Below are 20581 nucleotides of genomic sequence, written 5' to 3'. Positions count from 1 at the left end.
TACCTATGTCAGCCCTCTGCTTCCTGGACCTGTAATAAGAAGAAACCTGAAATGCATAGAAATATACATGCAACGACACTACAATAATAGCCCACAACAGAAGAAGGCGACGAAGTTTCCTGCGAAGATTCCTGTGCGACGATTCCTCGTGGAGAAAAGCGAAGACTTTAGCTGGCCAGCTTAGAGAAACGTCGAATCCACCGTCCAGACGTCTGCGTGTGCAAGAATCGACATGTCGATGAGCGATACGTTGACTTGCAAAGATCTGGAAAAATGTGAGTCGACTCCTTTGTCCTTTTTGCTTGATACGGGGCGCAGTACACGGCATCCTTCTTGTTACTCCTGATCTGTCTGCGTTGAATGAACACAATTTCAAAATTTCGCGCTTTTATACCTTCAGTGATAGAAAGTCACATGGTGGCGTTCCTGGTCAACGTTTTCATGGGGGGGGGGGGGGGGGGCGTTTGATAGTGATTCCCATACTTGATTATAAAATCTTTTTAAAAAACATATTTTATTAACTAATGTTTATTTGATTATTCTGTTTATTATTTTATTTTATAATAAGAGTAATAAGTACTAAGCAGTGATTTCCAAATTAAACGGCCAAATTTTATGACAATTTCTAAGCAACTTACCTTCTCCCCAAAATTATGATAGGCCCGATGTCCGTTAAACTGGTACGGGTAGCCGTGAACTACTCACTTCTCGAAGGCAACTATAGATAATAGGGCGTAGAGTGACTGCAGTTTCGAGGCAGCCTGGGGGAGCATGATTGTTTTGATTGTAATGTACTGTAGTGAGTCAGTTGAAAGTACACTGGACTTAGCATATACAGCCACCTCAGTACTCTCAAACATATTTTGTAATCAACTGAGTTGTTATTCTGATAAATGAAAAGCGAGTTTGTGTGATTTTACGAAACGAAAGAAAAAAACAGTGTGTCATGTGAAAAATCCTGATTGAGTTATACCAGGCAGCAGAAACCAGAATAGTTTTGCATATACTACTGCTATAGTAAATAATTGACAACGGACGTCTTTATTCATGGCTTTGGGTTATCAGTACTCTAATGTCAGAGTAGAGAGAAAAAAGGAAAAAATAATGAATAAGACAATTAAATAAGAATTGAAATTAAATATTTCTCATTTCTACGTTTACTCTATCTCCTCAAACCTTAGTTGAAAACTGCCCTTTTTAATATGCGTTTTAACATTGTTATAAGGTGAGTGGTCACTGGCCTACTTTTACATCTCCTTGGCGATCACACAACCTAAGTTATCGAACACTAGAGCTTACAGGCTAATCGGTAAATTTCTCATTATCAATGTTTTCATGGCCAGGCACGTAACAGCTCCATTTGTGTTTTTTTTAATTGAGGTGGTCGACACTGCTCGAAAATCGAACTTGGGACTTCTTCGCATGCCACGAGAACTCACACTATTTCTCAATTTATAGGTCCATTTAGCATTTAAAAAAAATTATTTTAAGAATTAACAAGCGGAAATTTGTTTGTTCGAGTTGAATTTTACTTACATCAGTTTTACAACTTTTAAAAACCACTGCAAATAAATAAATAAATAAATAAATAAAAGTAAAATAAATAAATAAATAAATAAAAGTAAAATAAATAACTTTATCTGTTCTAACAAAAAAAAAAAAAAAAAAAAAAAAAAAAACATAAACGGACTAGAATTTAAACCATTTAAATGTTGCTCGCAGCGCCATCTCACACTCTCCAATCTAATGTACTAATCAAGAAGCGAGAATGATGTTTCAGAAAATGCCCATGTTTATGTTTAAAACTAACAGAATGAATAGATCACCGCTTCATTCGCGGTGTCACCTGGCTCTTAAAAATTGTAAAAAAAAAAAAAAATAAAAATAAAATAAAATAAAAAACGTGCGGTCTTTTGCCACAGGCCATTATTTTTAGTTGTTTGATGTTTTTTTTAATGTTTTAGCTATTTAAAGAATATTAAGACGATATGATGACAGGACACAGTTATTTTTTTTAGACGTAACTGCATTCTCATTGACAGTAATTTGCAAAACTTTCGTAAACAGGCATTGTGAAAAATATACTTGAAGTTGAGGTCAAAATGTGCCATTAAAATAAATGTATATCTCGTAACCCCTAAGTCTAATTTTTGTAAGTATGAATAACGTGGAAATATTATCCGAAGTGTTTTTTTTTTAACCATCTCTACTGAATACGAAAACTTTCCATACTAGCAACGCATGAATCGGAAAATGTTTGCATTATTACACAAAAAGTTAGATGTATCACTTTTTTTTCACAATAGGTTTAGAAAAAGAAGAAACCCCCCCCCATATTACCGTTACTCGACATTCACTGTAGAAACACGTTTCATAATAAAACGCCACTGTCAATGTTTAGGTAGCTGTACGCCACACAGTTTACTAATGTGCCTTACATCCCTCCCTTAAACCCCTTCTCAATTTCGATTTCAGATAGTCATTCAGTAATAGACAAAACTTTGTCAAGGTATTCTAACACAGAGAAAACAATGCTCAAATACAGTACCTGCCTAGATACAAAATTTCTGAAACTAAACAACCTGACCGTGACCAAGTGTCAAAAGGCTGTACATTACGTATATCCCGTTTGGCAACATGCACTCTGTAACTTATCACAGTATATGCGGAAAAACACCGTGGAAAAAAAATAAACTTAATAAGTGAACGCTGACCACGGTGACGTATCTGATGTCATTACAGCGGGTTTGTACTTTATCCCGTTCATGAAACTGAGTAATATATTAATAGCCCACGTCTGTCTCAGATTCCATTTTATTCCGTAAGTGTTTTTATCAATTAGAGGCCGAAGTGTTACGAAGCAGACAACCCCTTGTCTGGGGGAGAGTTCGGACCACATCCCTTGGCTCAGACCACATCCCTTGTCAAATCATTGATATGAATCTCGTCTGCTCCCGATTGACGTCAGAATTTACTCACAATGACCCATTTACTGTGACACAGTTAAGCCCCAGAGCTTGACCATTCCGTTATGGTCAGTCTAAATTTTTGTTTACATGTGTGCTTTACCTGTATGACTAAACCGATGACCAAGGCCGATAAACGTATTTGTTTCCCTGTTGGTTCATCCCAATGTTTGAGCACTATAAGCTTTGTATAAAAAATTGCGCTATAAATCTGACTCAATAAACTACCAGATTATTTCAATTAAATCACTCATCAAGCAAATGATACTGTGTGAAAAAGCTAAATAATCAGTGAACTAAATAAGACCCGGAAATACGGTAGTTTAGATAAAGTGAAGCGGTAAATCGCAATGGGCTATCAGCCGAAATGTATAAAAGAGATTTCAGAACCGGTAAGTCGTTAGTAAAAAAACAGCAGTATGAGAAACGCGCAGTTTGTATCGTCGAGATTTGTAGCAGCAGCACTGACAGCGGCAGTTTGTGCAGTATGGGTAAGTAGTGAAACTGGCTTAACTTCCAGCTTATTTATGAACCAAAATGTTAATGGAAACTTTAACGGACCGCTTCTCACTACCTTACGTGCCCAAAAAGAAAAAAGGAAAGAAAAAAAACAAAAAAGTTATGCGATGTGTGTAATTTTGCCTCACAGTGCATCTTTTTACATCGTTAAGAGCAATATTATGCTTATTCAAACATACCTTTGCGAAATATTTCAGCTTTTAGAAGTGTCACACGCAGCGACAATGGATCAACTAATCAAGATTGCAGCAAACAAAAGTAACTATCAACTTTTTTATCTATATTTTTCACCAACTTCAGTATGTAAAATTTCATAGCGTGCTTTTCAAATAACGAACAAAGTATATTCTACATTGTCTACTTTGTACAAATCTTAGATGTATCCCGTCAAGGTGTCAATTACAACCTTAAGAATATTTCGATTTAATTGTTACTTTCGTTTTCGCATTTTACTAGGTAGAGCATTGGAGACCATACAAGATGACAGCGTTGTTCTACGTGAACTGGATATATTAATGCTTAAAGAGGATTTTCAAGCTCTCGAAAGAGCCAGGGAGGAGGAGTTTGGGTAAGTAAGCTAATCGTACCGGAGGACAATATAATTTAATAAGTCGCGTATATATAGTATAAGGAGTGATTTTTATGATATCTTGTCAGAAGCAAAGTTATGGTCATAGAATGGGCTGTCATATCATGATATTCAGACTGGAGAAATTAATATCTAAATTACTTTCTCCACCACTTTACACACCAGCAGATATTACAGCTTTTTCTTTTTTCCGTAAGAAAACGAAACAAGGAAAACGTTATCAAAATACCAAAGTGGTGTGAATTAATGGAAAAAGTAATTTGTCTGTAAAGTGAGTAAAGCAGTTTTATCTACCATTAGGATCGAAATGATATGCTTCACATGCAAAAAAAGCGATTTTCTTTTTTGACAGCAAATTGCTATATTAAATGGCAAGACAAAGGGCCTTTATATCCTCCGCTGATTAAGTCCTTTTTTATATCTTAAGATTGTTGGACAAGGACGGTAACTATGAAGGGGAACGTGCCCGCAAGAAAAGGAAAGGAGTCAGAGATTTAGGACGCCGCTGGCCAAATGGTGTAGTTCCTTACACCATATCATCGGTGATGTGTAAGAAGATCTTGGTTTGTTTGGAAAATGATAATTCAAATCCATAAAACGCAAAAAAAAAGATGATAATAATAATAATAATAATAATAATAATAATAATAATAATAATAATAATAACGCGTATACAAATGAAATCGCCCTACGTTTGAGTACAGCCTTTTTTCCAATTTTGGGGTGGGGCAGGAGGAAGCATAAGGATCGCAAAAGTAGACGTGGTCAATTTCAGTTTGATATTTAGGACAATTTGATATGTACATTTGTAAGACAAGGGGATGAACGTACCGTAAGAATGTAAGTTTTTTTTTTTTTGTAACTCATGTTGTATGTACTGTTATTCTATATTAAGGTACCTGCGTAGCTACTGGCGGGAGTGGCGTGGGGGTGGGGGGTGCATGTAACTTTCTACACCCATTCTATCCGCCATTATGTGAATTTAATAAGTATAAGAAATTTTCAACAAAATGAAATAAAAACTTTCATCCATGTTTACAGCTGCCTCGGATCGCAGAGCCATACAGCAGGCTGTGGATGACTGGAACAAATACACATGTATCCAATTCAGGCCACGACGAAATGAAAGGAACTACATTCACTTGGAAAACGGCAACGGGTAAGAAAAAAGAATTTATCCCATAATAAATTCATTCTAAAACGTTTAAACGTTTTAACATTCGTATTATAAGTGCGATGGAATATCGGTAGGTGCATGTTAAATTTGGGGAAATAATTTAACAGCTTCACGTCAGTTCATGGATGTTGTTTGAAGGCAATGTGGAATAAATAGAGACAGAAATTAATCCCTTTTGTTTCTACTTTTGGTAAGTGAATTCTTGTAGTTGTTTTAAAGTAAAAATAAAAAGGATTAGATTTTTGCGGCCTTGGGTTTATGAAAAATAATTGACTCAACTTAGAGCGTGTCTTCAAGCATGTGGAATTCGATTTGAATAACACTTCACACAGCAGACATGTATGTTCATTAAGGGTGCTTTCCCAGAGATTTAGATCGATCTAAAGATTAAGATTTAGATCGACCTAACTCCCTGGGGGTTCACGCTAAATTGCAGTCAGCCGAGCGGGCACCATAGTTAATTACCCCCTTACAGCTTTTAGTAGGCGGGACAGACGCTTAAGCCGGTCAAGCTGACAGTAATCTAGTGAGACTCCCCACAGGGATAGATCGATCTAAAAATCTATGGAAATGGGGTGTAAGTCTATAATTTGGCTTGTGGTGGGGCATGTTATTGTAACTCTTTAATGAAAATGTTAGATGAGTTTCTGTCTTTTTATTTTTAGGTGTTCCTCTTTTGTTGGGATGTTAGGACGGGGACGCCAACTGGTAACCTTGGGACAAGGATGCAGATCTGTAAGTCAAATCGTTTTCGAAATATCAGTTTATTTCTCAATCTATTGACAACATGAATGCTACATCTTATTTCTGGTGATTATCTTTAGTTTTTTCCACTAGTTGAATAATCTTATTGTTGCCGACAGTGTCGTCGGCAATTTTTGTTTCGTTTGTTTGTGTTGTTTGTCATGTTTACTTTGTGTTGTCTCGTCTTGGTGTGAGTGGCGCCCTCATATGTTGGATGATTGGTGTTCTGTTGAGTGGTAATAAAACGTCACCATGTATTGTCATGGTTGGAACACGCCTAGTACTGTACGCGAATGAGTGGAGGCAGCATTGTTATGTATGTATTTAGTTATTTTATCTATGTGTTTTATTGTAATTTCTTTATTGTGATATTTGTATTAAGTTGAAATTTATATTTGTTTATTCTGTTACTTTCATTTGTTTCATTTGTTTCAATTATTTCAGTTCACCGTCATCAGTTTGTGTCAAGACGTGTGTAAATAAATGTTCATACCTCCACCGGAAAATTATGTTTTTGTATTCGCAACAGTGAAATAACAATGGCATCAGAAGAGTTAGTACATGTGCGTCGTGCCCGTAAGGGCGCGGTCACAAAGGCTATTGGACACATCGAACGAGCAGTCGCGTGTGAGGACGCTAGGGCAGTAGAAATTGCATTGGACAGACTTACGGACACGTTTCAACAATTCGAAGCGTCACATGATGCATACCATGCTGAATTGGAAGATAACCAGTTAGATGAAAGTGAAGAATGGTTCCGAGCTGTAGAGGTACGATATATCGAAGGTATGAAACTTGGGAAATCATTCTTAAACAATACATCTAATGTACCTAAGGAAGACAAACTATCAACTGACACTGAAACAAAACTGTTCAATTACTTATCTATCCCAAAGGCTGACTTAGAGCCATTTAACGGTGATCCAAAGGAATATCATAACTTTTGCGCGCTCTTTGATGAGCTAGTTGGGAATAAAATTGAAAGCGGTCAGGTAAAATTAACTAGATTGATACAATTTACCAGCGGAGCTGCTAAGAAAGCTATCAAAAACTGTATCATCATCGGCGGTGAATCTGGATACCAAGCAGCGCGTGCCATTTTGAAAGATAGGTTCGGAAATGACCATTTGGTGGCGAGACATTTGATCGAGAATCTCACAAGTGGTGGAAGCATTTCTTCGCCTACGGAGCTCCAAAGTCTAGCTGATGAACTTCAGATGACTCAGTTAACATTAGAAAGGTTGAAAATGAGTAATGAAATTGACAACCAGAATTCTATATTACGCATAGTTAAGAGGTGTAAAGGGCACGTAGGTGATAGGTGGCGAAAGCATGCTCTTAAAATCAAAAACGATGATAACAGATATCCAACTTTTAAAGAATTTACTGTTTTCATGATGAAGTATGCTGCTGATGCATGTGACCCTGTGTATGGTGAATGTTCATTGTATGGGCGAGTGAAAGTCAACCCTTCTGTATCATTAGCAAGCATGACTGGGCCGAGTGCGAGTGATGACATGGATGTCCCTCCGTGTGTAGTGTGTAAACAATCACATGGGTTGTTTCAGTGTGACATGTTCAAGAGTAAAGAGCCTCAGATGCGCTTGGATATTGTTAGACGCAACAAGTTGTGTTATAATTGTTTGAGGGCGGGACATTTTGCCAGTCAGTGTAGAAAAAAGTCTGTATGCAGTGTGCCGGGTTGTGGAATGAAACATTCTAAATTTGTACACGTTTCTGTGAAAACAGATCTCACTCCCCCCATTGCGTCACATACCTGTACTCAGACAGAGTCGCGAAGCGTGAATTTACCAATTGTGGCTGTAAAGATAAATGGCGATAGATCGGCTTTAGCACTGCTCGATAGTGGCTCTACATCCACTTTCATTTCTGAGAAACTGGTATCAGAACTTTCTTTGAGAAGCACAGGGCACGTGAAATGTCAATTAAGTACTATTGACGATGTGAAGGGAATCAACTCAGCCGTAGTTTCATTCAATGTGTCACCTCAAGATGACAATTCTGTTGCGTATCCAATTTACAACGCGATAGTTGTGCCTAGCATACGCGTCCGGGCAAATCGGTTTGTTGAGACAGAGCGTTATCCTCATTTGGCGGATTTGTCTTTTAGCGATTATTCAGATAAGAGTAGCGCGGATTTGGTCATTGGCATGGATAATGCCCACTTGATAATGCCGTTGGAGGTGCGTCATGACGAAACTGGAAAATCAAACATGTACGCGGCGCGTTGTGTTTTAGGATGGAGTCTTAACGGTCCCTCTTTCCTTATGTCAGATACCGCTGACGTTTCAGCCAACTTTGTGTCTATTGAAGAAAAGGTTGAAAATCTATGGAAAATGGAAGCGGGAAATGATGATTTTTCAATTTCACAGGATGACCGTAAGGTTCTTTCATTGTGGGAAGACACAGTTTCCAAGGAAAACGACCATTACGTCCTCCCTATTCCCTGGACGGAAGGTGTGCCTAATTTCCCTGACAATTTCTCCGTTGCTCTCCATCGCCTAAAGGGGTTGGAGCGTAGACTTAGAAAAGATGACATGTTCAACAGGTATGATGAGAACATGAGGAAATTGCTCAGCGAGGGTTACGCTGAGAAGGTCCCTGAAAAAGAAATTGATTGGCGCAACGAATCTGTTTGGTATATCCCTCACCATTGTGTCACGAACCCATCTAAGCCTGACAAACTGCGCATTGTGTTTGATTGTGCCTGTAAGTGTCAAGGAATCAGTCTCAATGACCAGTGTTTGCAGGGCCCCGACTTGACAAATACGCTGATTGGCATACTTTTGCGTTTCCGTCAATTTAGATATGCCATAATGGCGGATATTGAATGTATGTACTACCAAGTCATAGTTCCAGAAAAGGACAGAAATGCTTTACGCTTCTTATGGTGGGAGAATGACTCACTCGTGCATTATCGTATGCGCGTCCACCTGTTTGGAGGTAAGTGGGCAGGTAGTGCTAGTTGTTTTGCGCTTAGGCGCACTGTGCAGGATCATGACGTCACTGATTTGGTGCGTGGGACGGTTCAGCGGAATTTTTACATTGACGACATGTTGAAGTCTGTGAAGACAAAAGAAGATGCCCTTGAGGTAATTGTCGATGTGAAAAGGGCTCTTCGTGATGGGGGTTTCAAACTTACCAAATTTGTAGTCAATGATTCTGAGCTGTTAGATGTTATTGCCCATGAAGATCGGGCAGTTGAGGTGAAAGAGCTGACTCATGGGGTGCATGCAAAAGCGTTGGGTATGATGTGGGAAGTTGATTTGGATGTTTTTCACTATACTTTCAAAATTAACAAAGGTCAGGAGATTACTAGACGCAATATGCTGAGCGTAGTGGCCAGTATGTATGACCCACTGGGTTTGATTGTTCCCGTCGTTTTACATGGGAAATTGCTTTTCCAGGAGGCGACAAGGCTAAAATTAGATTGGGACGATTCCATTCCTCATGAATTGTCAGTCGCGTGGATTGACTGGATCCAATCTTTAGAGGAATTGAAAGATCTCAAGTTTATGAGATGTGTCATTCCAGAGGAATGTTCAGCTGGAGTATCAGAACTACACGTATTCTGTGATGCAAGTCAGCACGCTTTTGGAGCTTGTGCATATGTGCGATCAGTCAATCCTGACGGAAAAATCCATGTTGCATTATTAGCTTCTAAAGGTCGTCTCGCTCCATTGAAACAAGTTACAATTCCCAGACTGGAACTGTCGGCGTGTGTCACAGCAGTTCAACTTGATTCATTAGTGCGTCGCGAGCTCGACTTAGACCTAATGCATACAACTTACTGGAGCGACAGTAAGGTCGCCCTGGGTTATATTTCAAATGAATCTAGGCGTTTTAAGACGTTTGTAGCAAATAGGGTGTCTCTGATTAGAGAAAATTCTGACCCTAGTCAATGGCGTCATGTCCCAGGAAATGTCAACCCGGCCGATGTGTTGTCACGCGGTTGTAACTCATGTGATATACCAAAAACCTGGCGTGAAGGCCCGGAATTTTTGAAAGACCACAAGTCTAACTGGCCGGCGTTTGAGATGGTCGATATCTCTGATGACGCGTTAATCGCAACATGTGAATTTACTGACTTGTCTGAAGTCGATGACGCGGCTGATGCTGGCGCGATACGGGAGTCTATTTTAGATAGACTTTTTCAACAATTTTCAAGCTACTACAGATTGTGCAAAGCAGTAGCGTGGCTGCTTCGATTCCGTGATTTTTTGCATACGAAAGTCGTGAAAAGGGGTCAAATCAGAGCAACTGAATTGAAGGAAGCGGAGCTTTGCATAATTAAAGTGGTCCAGAAGACTGCATACTCCGGCGAAATTAGAGACTTGCTAAAGACCGGCCGCGTTTCTAAGTCGAGCGCGATTTACAAATTGTCTCCAATCATGCGTGACGGCGTTTTGGTCGTAGACAGTCGATTAGTGCATTCTTTTATGGAATGCAAGCAACCTCCGATTTTGCCGAAAGATCATGTTGTTTCTGATCTTATCGTCCGTGAATTTCACGGTGACGCTCATTTGGGCACCGAGTGGACTCTTAGCAACATCCGCAGAAAATTCTGGATTGTTGGTTGCAGAAGTATTGTTAAAAAAGTTGGGAAAAGGTGTGTAGTTTGCAAACGATTGTATTCATCACCTATGATACAGAAAATGGCAGATTTACCAGACGTGAGATGTCAAAGTGGAGGTCCCCCCTTTGACGTAGTTGGTGTTGATTTGTTTGGCCCCCTTAAGGTTAAGGTTGGCCGAGCGGTGGCAAAACGGTACGGCTGTGTCTTTACTTGTTTTAAAACAAGGGCTGTGCATATTGAAGTTCTGGACAGTTTAGAGACTGATTCATTTATTAACGGTTTCATCCGTTTTGTTGCTAGGAGAGGATATCCTAGCAAGGTATACAGTGATAACGCTACAAACCTGGTTGGAGCGGACGCCGAAATGGCGCGCTGTTTGCGTCAAATGGATAAGGCTAAGGTCATATCTGAAGCTAGACGTAAAGGTATTGATTGGGTATTTAACCCCCCTCATGCATCACACTTTGGAGGCGTGTGGGAACGAATGATAAGGACTATCAGGAAAATTCTCATGGCTCTCCTTGCATCCCCCTCAAGCAGATCGTTGTCCGATTATGTGTTGCAAACAGTGATGTGTGAGTGCGAATGTATCATAAATGGTCGGCCAATAACACGTAGCAGTGACGATGCATTTGATTTAAATGCACTGACTCCAAATCACTTATTGGCTATCCGTGGCATCCATTCTCTTCCCTGGGGTGATTTTCATACAGCTGACACGTACAGGAAATTATGGAGACACGCGCAATACATAGTTTCTCAGTTTTGGAAAAGATGGACAAATGAGTACCTGCCGTTGTTGCAATCCCGTTCTAAATGGCAGTATGCAAAGGAAAATTTGAAAGTAGGTGATCTCGTACTTATTGTAGATGCATCTATGCCCAGAGGACTGTGGCCTTTGGCGATTGTTGAATCTGTTAAGATCGGCAGAGATGGCTTGGTAAGAAGCGCTTCTGTGCGTACCAATTCGTCAACTTTTGTGAGACCGATCTCTAAACTGGTGTTGTTAGAAGGAGATGTGTAGATGTTTAAGGATTTGTCTAAGATAAACAAGTGGACACTTTCTAGATTCTGTCTTTTAAATTAAGTATTGAGTATGGTAATTCTATTAAGAACTGGAAGGCAGTAATTTTTTTTTTCTTTTTTTTTTTTTTGTGGGCTGAGTGTTGCCGACAGTGTCGTCGGCAATTTTTGTTTCGTTTGTTTGTGTTGTTTGTCATGTTTACTTTGTGTTGTCTCGTCTTGGTGTGAGTGGCGCCCTCATATGTTGGATGATTGGTGTTCTGTTGAGTGGTAATAAAACGTCACCATGTATTGTCATGGTTGGAACACGCCTAGTACTGTACGCGAATGAGTGGAGGCAGCATTGTTATGTATGTATTTAGTTATTTTATCTATGTGTTTTATTGTAATTTCTTTATTGTGATATTTGTATTAAGTTGAAATTTATATTTGTTTATTCTGTTACTTTCATTTGTTTCATTTGTTTCAATTATTTCAGTTCACCGTCATCAGTTTGTGTCAAGACGTGTGTAAATAAATGTTCATACCTCCACCGGAAAATTATGTTTTTGTATTCGCAACATTATTATTCTGCCAATAAATAGCATCAGCATTATTATTATTATTATTATTATTATTATTATTATTATTTTGCAGTTGAAACTCACGCGGTATTTACAATATTCAGAAAGACAACAACTGCAACCAGTTTACGTAACATCATAATTTGCGCTCTCAAAATTTGCCAAAATATGTGCAAACTGTTCTTTATTGTGTCTTTTAGAAAGGAATCATCATCCATGAATTGGGACACGCGATAGGGTTCAACCACGAGCAGACGAGATATGACCGCGATAATTATGTCACCATCGTCAGGGGGAACATTCCAGGACATCTTTATTACAATTTCGAAAAATATCCACAGTCTGTTACCAATACGCATGGCGTACCGTACGATTACGACAGCGTCATGCATTATGGCCAATACGTAAGTTTTTTTTCTTTTCGGTTTCGTTTCTTATCCAGTTCTTCAACTTTTTCTTCTGGTCCTTCTTTTCATTGCTGATCTTAGACCTTCCAGAATATTGTAACCCTACAAGTAAATGTCATATTTTCAGGCATTTTCTACCAACGGGCGTCCAACTATCATTACCAAGGATAAATCCAAGCAGAATACAATTGGAAATAGCTTCGGACACAGCTTCGGCGATGTCAAATTGGCAAACGCCATGTACAGTTGCGATCGTGAGTTTCCTCGATTTAATTTCTCGTTTTGTGCATATTCAAAGTCATTTGCGACAAGTAGTGATTATACTATTTCGAGTTTTTTAGTGTGTGCTTAATTAATTATATTTTATTACCCTTGTACAGGCTCGTAGCATGCAAAGTTAAAATTTGGTGACCATTGAAGAAATTGTTAATTTGATGTTATAGTTTCATGATTATTTGGAGATCAGTCGGTCCGACAGCTATAAAGTAAGGTACATTTTTCCCTCAACTCTGTTACATTTGAAAATGTGTTTAATTTTATATCGCAGGCGGCTGCACTAACAAACCCAGATGCCCCTCCCCGGGATTCGTGGACAAGAATTGCCGCTGTATGTGTCCAGGAACTAACGGGGGTGTTCCTGTGCAACCCTGCAGTACCGGGGGTGGCACTGGGGGCGGAACTGGAGGCGGCACCGGGGGTGGAACCGGGGGAGGCACTGGCGGTGGCACTGGAGGCGGAACCGGGGGTGGAAATAGTAAGTTACTTGAATTTGCATTTGATAGCTTTCCATATTTCTACCTAAAAATTGTAATCTTAATTAATTTACCTGTTGTTTTCTAAGCGCTTGTGCACACTTGTATATCTCGTATGAAAAAACGGGACATGAAATGGGCGATGCATCTTTTATTGGTTTGAATTTGAACTCCATGGTTACATTTGTCCGTTACAGACAACTGTCGGGATAACAACAACAATTGTGCAGGCTGGGCGTCAAGAGGCGAGTGTCAACGTAACCCTGGATACATGCATGTTTACTGTAAAGAGTCATGTCGTTTGTGTAACGGAGGAGGAGGAGGAGGTAGGAGGCGTTTTGTTTTCTTACCGTTATTTTAAGAAAAAGTTTTTTTCTCATTGTATAATGAAATATTTGCCTTAAATTAATCTTTTCTCTGTCGTGTAATCTCTTGTTATTAATTGAATGTCTTATATGGAGAGTTTAGACTTGGGAATTTGAATGAATTAATGAAAAACATTATTATATTTCCATAATTAAACTAATTATGTTAAAAGCATTAAATTATATTTCTGCACGCAGCCAAACAGCCCGTAATCTCCTTCTTCTCAAAACAAGGCTTATTATATGTGTTCTTTATCAAGTGGCCTCAAGAATTGTTGTTCTGTTGTCCAATCCGGCCAAAACATCGTCACTCTTTTCTTACTTCTTCTACTTTCCAGGAAGTAGCAGTTGTGTTGACTACGACACATACTGTGCCACTTGGGCAGCACGTGGCGAGTGCTCTCGTAACCCCCGGTATATGATCCCTTACTGTCCAAAACCCTGCAATAGATGCTCTGGAGGTACAGTCACAGATTTCTTCTTTGGTTTGTTAATAATGCAAAGCATATCAGGCTTACTTTTTATGAACTTGTACTTTTTAAAGTCCATGATGGCGTTACTATATCTTAAAGATGTCTCGTCCGTGAAATATTAAGCAGTCTAACTTTGTATGTGAATTCTACTTTATTTCATTATTTTTTCAGGTAAATGCATTGACAAGAACGTTCTCTGCGATCAATGGGCGAAGAGGGGGGAGTGCGCCAAGAACCCAAATTACATGCTCGTAAATTGTCAACGTGCGTGTGGCGAGTGCTCGTAATTGCCGATCCAGAGTTCTCCGTGACCCCATTTTATGGGTTATTTTATTTTTATACAGAAAGAATTAAATTTAATATAGCTTCGATTAGTTTGTGGCTAAAATAATATGCGCAATATCTTAGGCTGACACAAAGCAGAGAATATTTTATTTTTTTAATTAGATGTTTTAAATTCTGAACCAACCTCTTGTTTAACAAGAGCTCTCAGAGAGTGCAGACCTCCGCCAAGGTAACTGAATTCTCACTTTTATTTTTATTTAATAACTAAATAATTAGGTGTATTCTCATTTTTGATTAATAAATTTATCAGTCAACGAGTAAATTAACTCACTGACTGAATAACTAATTAATCAATCACTTCCAAAAATTTGGCCCAAGCCTCAACATTTTGTCAAAATCCGTCCATAACGTTTTGCATTATGCTGCTTACAGACTTTATAAATTAACAAATCAAAGAGTGGATCATCAAATCATTTTATTTGTTACATGGTCCACTTCCGAAACTATCGGACAATTTCATCAAAATCCTTGCACAACTTTTTCCAAAATGTTTCTTACAGTCAGAAAAATAATTAACTAACGATTAACCATTCTTTGATAAATCGATCGCCGCCAAACTCTAATCGTTTGTTACTGGTCCGCTTTCGAAAGTTTTTGAAAATTTCATTCAAATCCGTCCACAACTTTTTCCATGGCCTTGCTAAGTAACAAACCTATAAAGGGATAAACGGGACAAAAAACACAATCTCCTTGGCGGAAATAATAATTAAGAAGTACTTATATAGGTCAGAGAAAAGTGTAACTTGGAAAATATGAGGGATGCCAAAATGGTCCTCAGAATATGAGGGTAATTAATTTTCCATTTCAATAAAAAATTTAGATCAGAGAGGACAGCTATAATTCCATTAAAATATATGAAATATGCAGTAAGTTGTCACCATTTATTGAAAACAGATATTTCGACTACTAGCCCTCTGCCTTTTATTTCGAGTCACAATCTCATTATAATGTAATAATTTCTAATAACCTATTTCCAATGATGTTGAAGTCTGTAAGCACCAAGCCAATTTGATAAATAAAATTTAATTTTTTGATTTCCAATGTTATTTATTCTTTTTTATTAGGAATTAGGAATTCAAACTTTATCATATGAACAATTTTCACAGTTAGTTAAAGGCAAGAAATCTTTTTTGTCTCGTTTTATTTTAATGTAACATTAAGACATAAGTGTTGGCGCACAAAACGAAAGACAACCAATGAAAATAGTTACCATGGAGCGTGTAAATACTTTTATTTTTATTGTTTGTTGTCTGTTTAGTGCGCAAAAGCCTTATTCTTACGGTATACTGCATTACAATAAGAAGGAAAAGCAGGGCAAGTTAAGATTACTTGTCTTGAAACCGATTGTTCAAATTGTTTATATGATACATAAGTCACCGATACATACGTTACCAAATAATGTGAAGGTATTGTTTTCTGATTTCATTGTTTGTTCTCTGTTGTCGCGACTCTGAGGTTGCGTGAAACGTTGTATATGTGCGCACGCATGTCATTACGTCGCTCATTCTTCTTTGTTACGTTAAAATGATACATACGTTACCATAAAGCGTGTCAATATTTTTTTATTCTATTTTCATTGGTTGTCTTTCCTTTTGTGTGCCAACACTTTTTCAATGAAACACAAATAAAAGTCATAAGTGTTGGCCCACAAAGCGAAGAAAACCAATGAAAATAGACTAATTATTTACACGCTTCATGGAAAAGTATGTGTCGGTAACGTATGTATCATTTTAACGTAACAAAAAAGAATAAACGACGTAAAAACAAGCGTGCGCACATATACAACGTCGCACGCAACCACAGAGTCGCAACAATAGAGAACAAACAATGAAATCAGAAAACAATACCTTCACGTTATTTTTGTAACGTATGTATCATATTTACGTAACAAATAAGAATGAACGCCGTAAAACGTAGTGCTCACAAATACAAAGTCACACTCACTCACAAAGCCGTGACAACATAAAACAATTAATGGAATCAGAAAACAACACCTTTATATTATTAGGTCACGTACATATCGGTAACGTATGAATCAAATGGACGATTTTCACAAATAGTTAAAGGCAAGAAATATTTTTGTCTCGTTTTCTTTCATTTTAATGTCACATTAAGGCAATAGTGTTGGCCCACAAAACGAAAGAACTAATGAAAATAGAATAAATAAATATTTACACGCTTCGTGGTAACGTATGAAATGGTAACGTATGTCTTAAATTAACGTAACAAAGAATAATGAGCGCCGTAAAAGCATGCGTGCTCACATATACAAAGTCCCAGGCATTCACAAAGTCAGGAAAACAGAAAACAATCAATGGAATCAGAAAACAACATCTCCATTTTTTTGTTCACTAATGAAAATAGAATAAATATATATATTTACACGCTTCGTGGTAACGTATGTATTGGTAACGTATGTCATAAATGAACAATTTTCACAGATAGCTGAAGGCAAGATATCTAATTTTTCTCCATTTCTGTTATTGTAACGTAACATTAAGACATAAGTGATGCTGCACAAAACAAAAGACGATCGAGGGAAATAGTTACCATTGAGCGTGTATTTATTTTTATTTTTATTGTTTGGTTTCAGTTTTATGAGCAAACGCCTATTCTTACGTTATACTACATTACAATAAGAAGGAAAAGCAGGGCAAGTTAAGATTACTTGTCTTGAAACTATTTGTTTAAATTGGTTAGATGATACATACGTCACCGATACATACGTTACTAAATAATGTGAAAGTATTGTTTTCTGATTTCATTGTTTGTTCTCTGTTGTCGCGACTCTGTGGTTGCGTGCGACGTTGTATATGTGCGCACGCATGTCATTACGTCGCTCATTCTTCTTTGTTACGTTAAAATGATACATACGTTACCATAAAGCGTGTCAATATTTTTTTATTCTATTTTCATTGGTTGTCTTTCCTTTTGTGTGTCAACACTTTTTCAATGAAACACAAATAAAACTCATAAGTGTTGGCCCACAAAGCGAAGAAAACCAATGAAAATAGACTAATAATTTACACGCTTCATGGAAAAGTATGTGTCGGTAACGTATGTATCATTTTAACGTAACAAAGAAGAATAAGCGACGTAAAAACAAGCGTGCGCACATATACAACGTCGCACGCAACCACAGAGTCGCGACAACAGAGAACAAACAATGAAATCAGAAAACAATACCTTCACGTTATTTGGTTAAGTATGTATCATATTTACGTAGCAAATAAGAATGAACGCCGTAAAACGTAGTTCGCACATATACCAAGTCACACGCACTCACAAAGCCCTGACAAGAGAAAACAATCAATGGAATCAGAAAACAACAACTTCATATTATTTGGTCACGTACATATCGGTAACGTATGAATCAAATGGACAATTTTCACAGATAGTTGAAGGCAAGAAATCTTTTTTGTCTCGTTTTCTTTTATTTTAATGTCACATTAAGGCAATAGTGTTGGCCCACAGAACGAAAGAACTAATGAAAATAGAATAAATAAATATTTACACGCTTCGTGGTAACGTATGTATTGGTAACACATGTCTTAAATTAACGTAACAAAGAATAATGAGCGTCGTAAAACCATGCGTGCTCACATATACAAAGTCCCAGGCACTCACAAAGTCATGAAAACAGAGAACAATCAATGAAATAAGAAAACAACATCTTCATATTTTTGTTTACGTATGTATCAGTAACTTATGTATCATATGAACAATTTTCACAAATAGTTGAAGGCAAGAAATCTAATTTTTCTCGATTTCTTTTGTAACGTAACATTAAGACATAATTGATGGCGCACAAAATAAAAGACAACCAAGGGAAATAGTTATCATTGAGCGTGTCAATATTTTTATTTATTGTTTGTTGTCCGTTTTATGAGCAAACGCCTTATTCTTACGGTATACTACATTACAATAAGAAAGAAAAGCAGGGCAAGTTAAGATTACTTGTCTTGAAACCGATTGTTCAAATTGTTTATATGATACATAAGTCACCGATACATACGTTACCAAATAATGTGAAAGTATTGTTTTCTGATTTCATTGTTTGTTCTCTGTTGTCGCGACTCTGTGGTTGCGTGTAACGTTGTATATGTGCGCACGCATGTTATTACGTCGCTCATTCTTCTTTGTTACGTTAAAATGATACATACGTTACCATAAAGCGTGTTAATATTTTTTTTTCTATTTTCATTGGTTGTCTTTCCTTTTGTGCGTCAACACTTTTTCAATGAAACACAAATAAGAGTCATAAGTGTTGGCCCGCAAAGCGAAGAAAACCAATGACAATAGACTAATTATTTACACGCTTCATGGAAAAGTATGTGTCGGTAACGTATGTATCATTTTAACGTAACAAAGAAGAATAAGCGACGTAAAAACAAACGTGCGCAAATATACAACGTCACACGCAACCACAGAGTCGCGACAACAGAGAACAAACAATGAAATCAGAAAACAATACCTTCACGTTATTTGGTAACGTATGTATCATATTTACGTAACAAATAAGAATGAACGCCGTAAAACGTAGTGCGCACATATACAAAGTCACACGCACTTACAAAGCCGTGACAACAGAAAACAATCAATGGAATCAGAAAGCAACACGTACATATCGGTACCGTATGAATCAAATGGACAATTTTCACAGATAGTTAAAGGCAAGAAATCTTTTTAGTCTCGTTTTCTTTCATTTTAATGTCACGTTAAGGCATAAGTGTTGTCCCACAAAACGAAAGAACTAACGAAAATAGAATAAATATATATTTACACGCTTCGTGGTAAATAAACGTTTTCAATTAACGTTACAAAGAATAATGAGCGTCGTAAAACCATGCGTGCTCACATATACAAAGTCACACGCACTCACAAAGTCATGAAAACAGAGAACAATCAATGAAATAAGAAAACAACATCTTCATATTTTTGTTTACGTATGTATCAGTAATTTATGTATCATATGTACAATTTTCATAGCTAGCTGAAGGCAAAAAATGTAATTTTTCTCGATTTCTTTTATTGTAATGTAACATAAAGACATAATTGATGGCGCACAAAACAAAAGACAACCAAGGGAAATAGTTACCATTGAGCGTGTAAATACTTTTATCTTTATTGTTTGTTGTCCTTTTTGTGAGCAAACGCCTTATTCTTACGGTATACTACATTACAATAAGAAGGAAAAGCAGGGCAAGTAAAGATTACTTGTCTTGAAACCGTTTGTTCAAATTGTTTATATGATACATACGTCACCGATACATACGTTACCAAATAATGTGAAGGTATTGTTTTCTGATTTCATTGTTTGTTCTTTGTTGTCGCGACTCTACGGTTGCGTGAAACGTTGTATATGTGCGCACGCATGTCATTACGTCGCTCATTCTTCTTTGTTACGTTAAAATGATACATACGTTACCATAAAGCGTGTAAAAAATTTTTATTCTATTTACATTGGTTGTCTTTCCTTTTGTGCGTCAACACTTTTTTAATGAAACACAAATAAAAGACATAAGTGTTGGCCCACAAAGCGAAGAAAACCAATGAAAATAGACTAATTATTTACACGCTTCATGGTAACGTATGTATCGGTAACGTATGTATCATATTTACGTAACAAAGAAGAATAAACGACGTAAAAACAAGCGTGCGCACATATACAACATCGCACTATTATGAAAACCTCAGATAAGGAAGCAGAACTCTGACTAGGCTATCTTTCTTACTTTAGTCTATTTATTTATTTTATTTCTGTAACATATACAAACATTTTGAGATGGGGAAATATCAATAGAACAAATTTAAATGTCCCATTTTCTCCAATATGAGATGCTGAATATAGACGCTAATCGCCAGTCGCCTCTGCCTCCGCCCACTCTTGTCTCCCACTGCAAAAACGATAATGGTTTCTCAACGTCAGAATCAGATCTGAAAAATGATACTAGTTTCTGGTTGCTAGAATCGATTTTGAAAAATGACAGTAGTTTCTGGCTGCCAAGATTGTTTATTCTTATTGAATAAAAGCAAATTTAGTCAACCATTCAACACGGCG

General features: G+C 37.4%; 2 protein-coding genes across 2 annotated transcripts; both read left to right on the top strand.

The window, feature by feature from the left end:
* Positions 1-3238: 3238 nt before the first annotated feature.
* LOC106154337 (zinc metalloproteinase nas-14-like) lies at positions 3239-15561 on the top strand. Its single transcript, XM_013528655.2, has 12 exons — positions 3239-3457; positions 3683-3743; positions 3942-4053; positions 4502-4623; positions 5116-5233; positions 5917-5986; positions 12379-12582; positions 12713-12839; positions 13133-13339; positions 13535-13663; positions 14041-14163; positions 14347-15561. Exons 1-12 carry the CDS (start codon positions 3386-3388, stop codon positions 14460-14462), a joined length of 1461 nt encoding a protein of 486 aa, XP_013384109.2. The 5' UTR covers positions 3239-3385; the 3' UTR covers positions 14463-15561.
* On the top strand, positions 6100-12172 carry LOC147761674 (uncharacterized). Its single transcript, XM_087013627.1, has one exon. The coding sequence runs from the start codon at positions 6535-6537 to the stop codon at positions 11614-11616; it is 5082 nt and encodes a 1693-aa protein (XP_086869753.1). The 5' UTR covers positions 6100-6534; the 3' UTR covers positions 11617-12172.
* Positions 15562-20581: the final 5020 nt, after the last annotated feature.

This window comes from Lingula anatina, chromosome 5 (assembly GCF_051362555.1).
Source record: "Lingula anatina isolate TDL-2025a chromosome 5, LinAna3.0, whole genome shotgun sequence".
In the NCBI taxonomy this organism is placed as follows: Eukaryota; Metazoa; Brachiopoda; class Lingulata; order Lingulida; family Lingulidae; genus Lingula; species Lingula anatina.
Note: the sequence above shows the minus strand (reverse complement) of the source record. Positions and strands in the feature narration are given on the sequence as shown.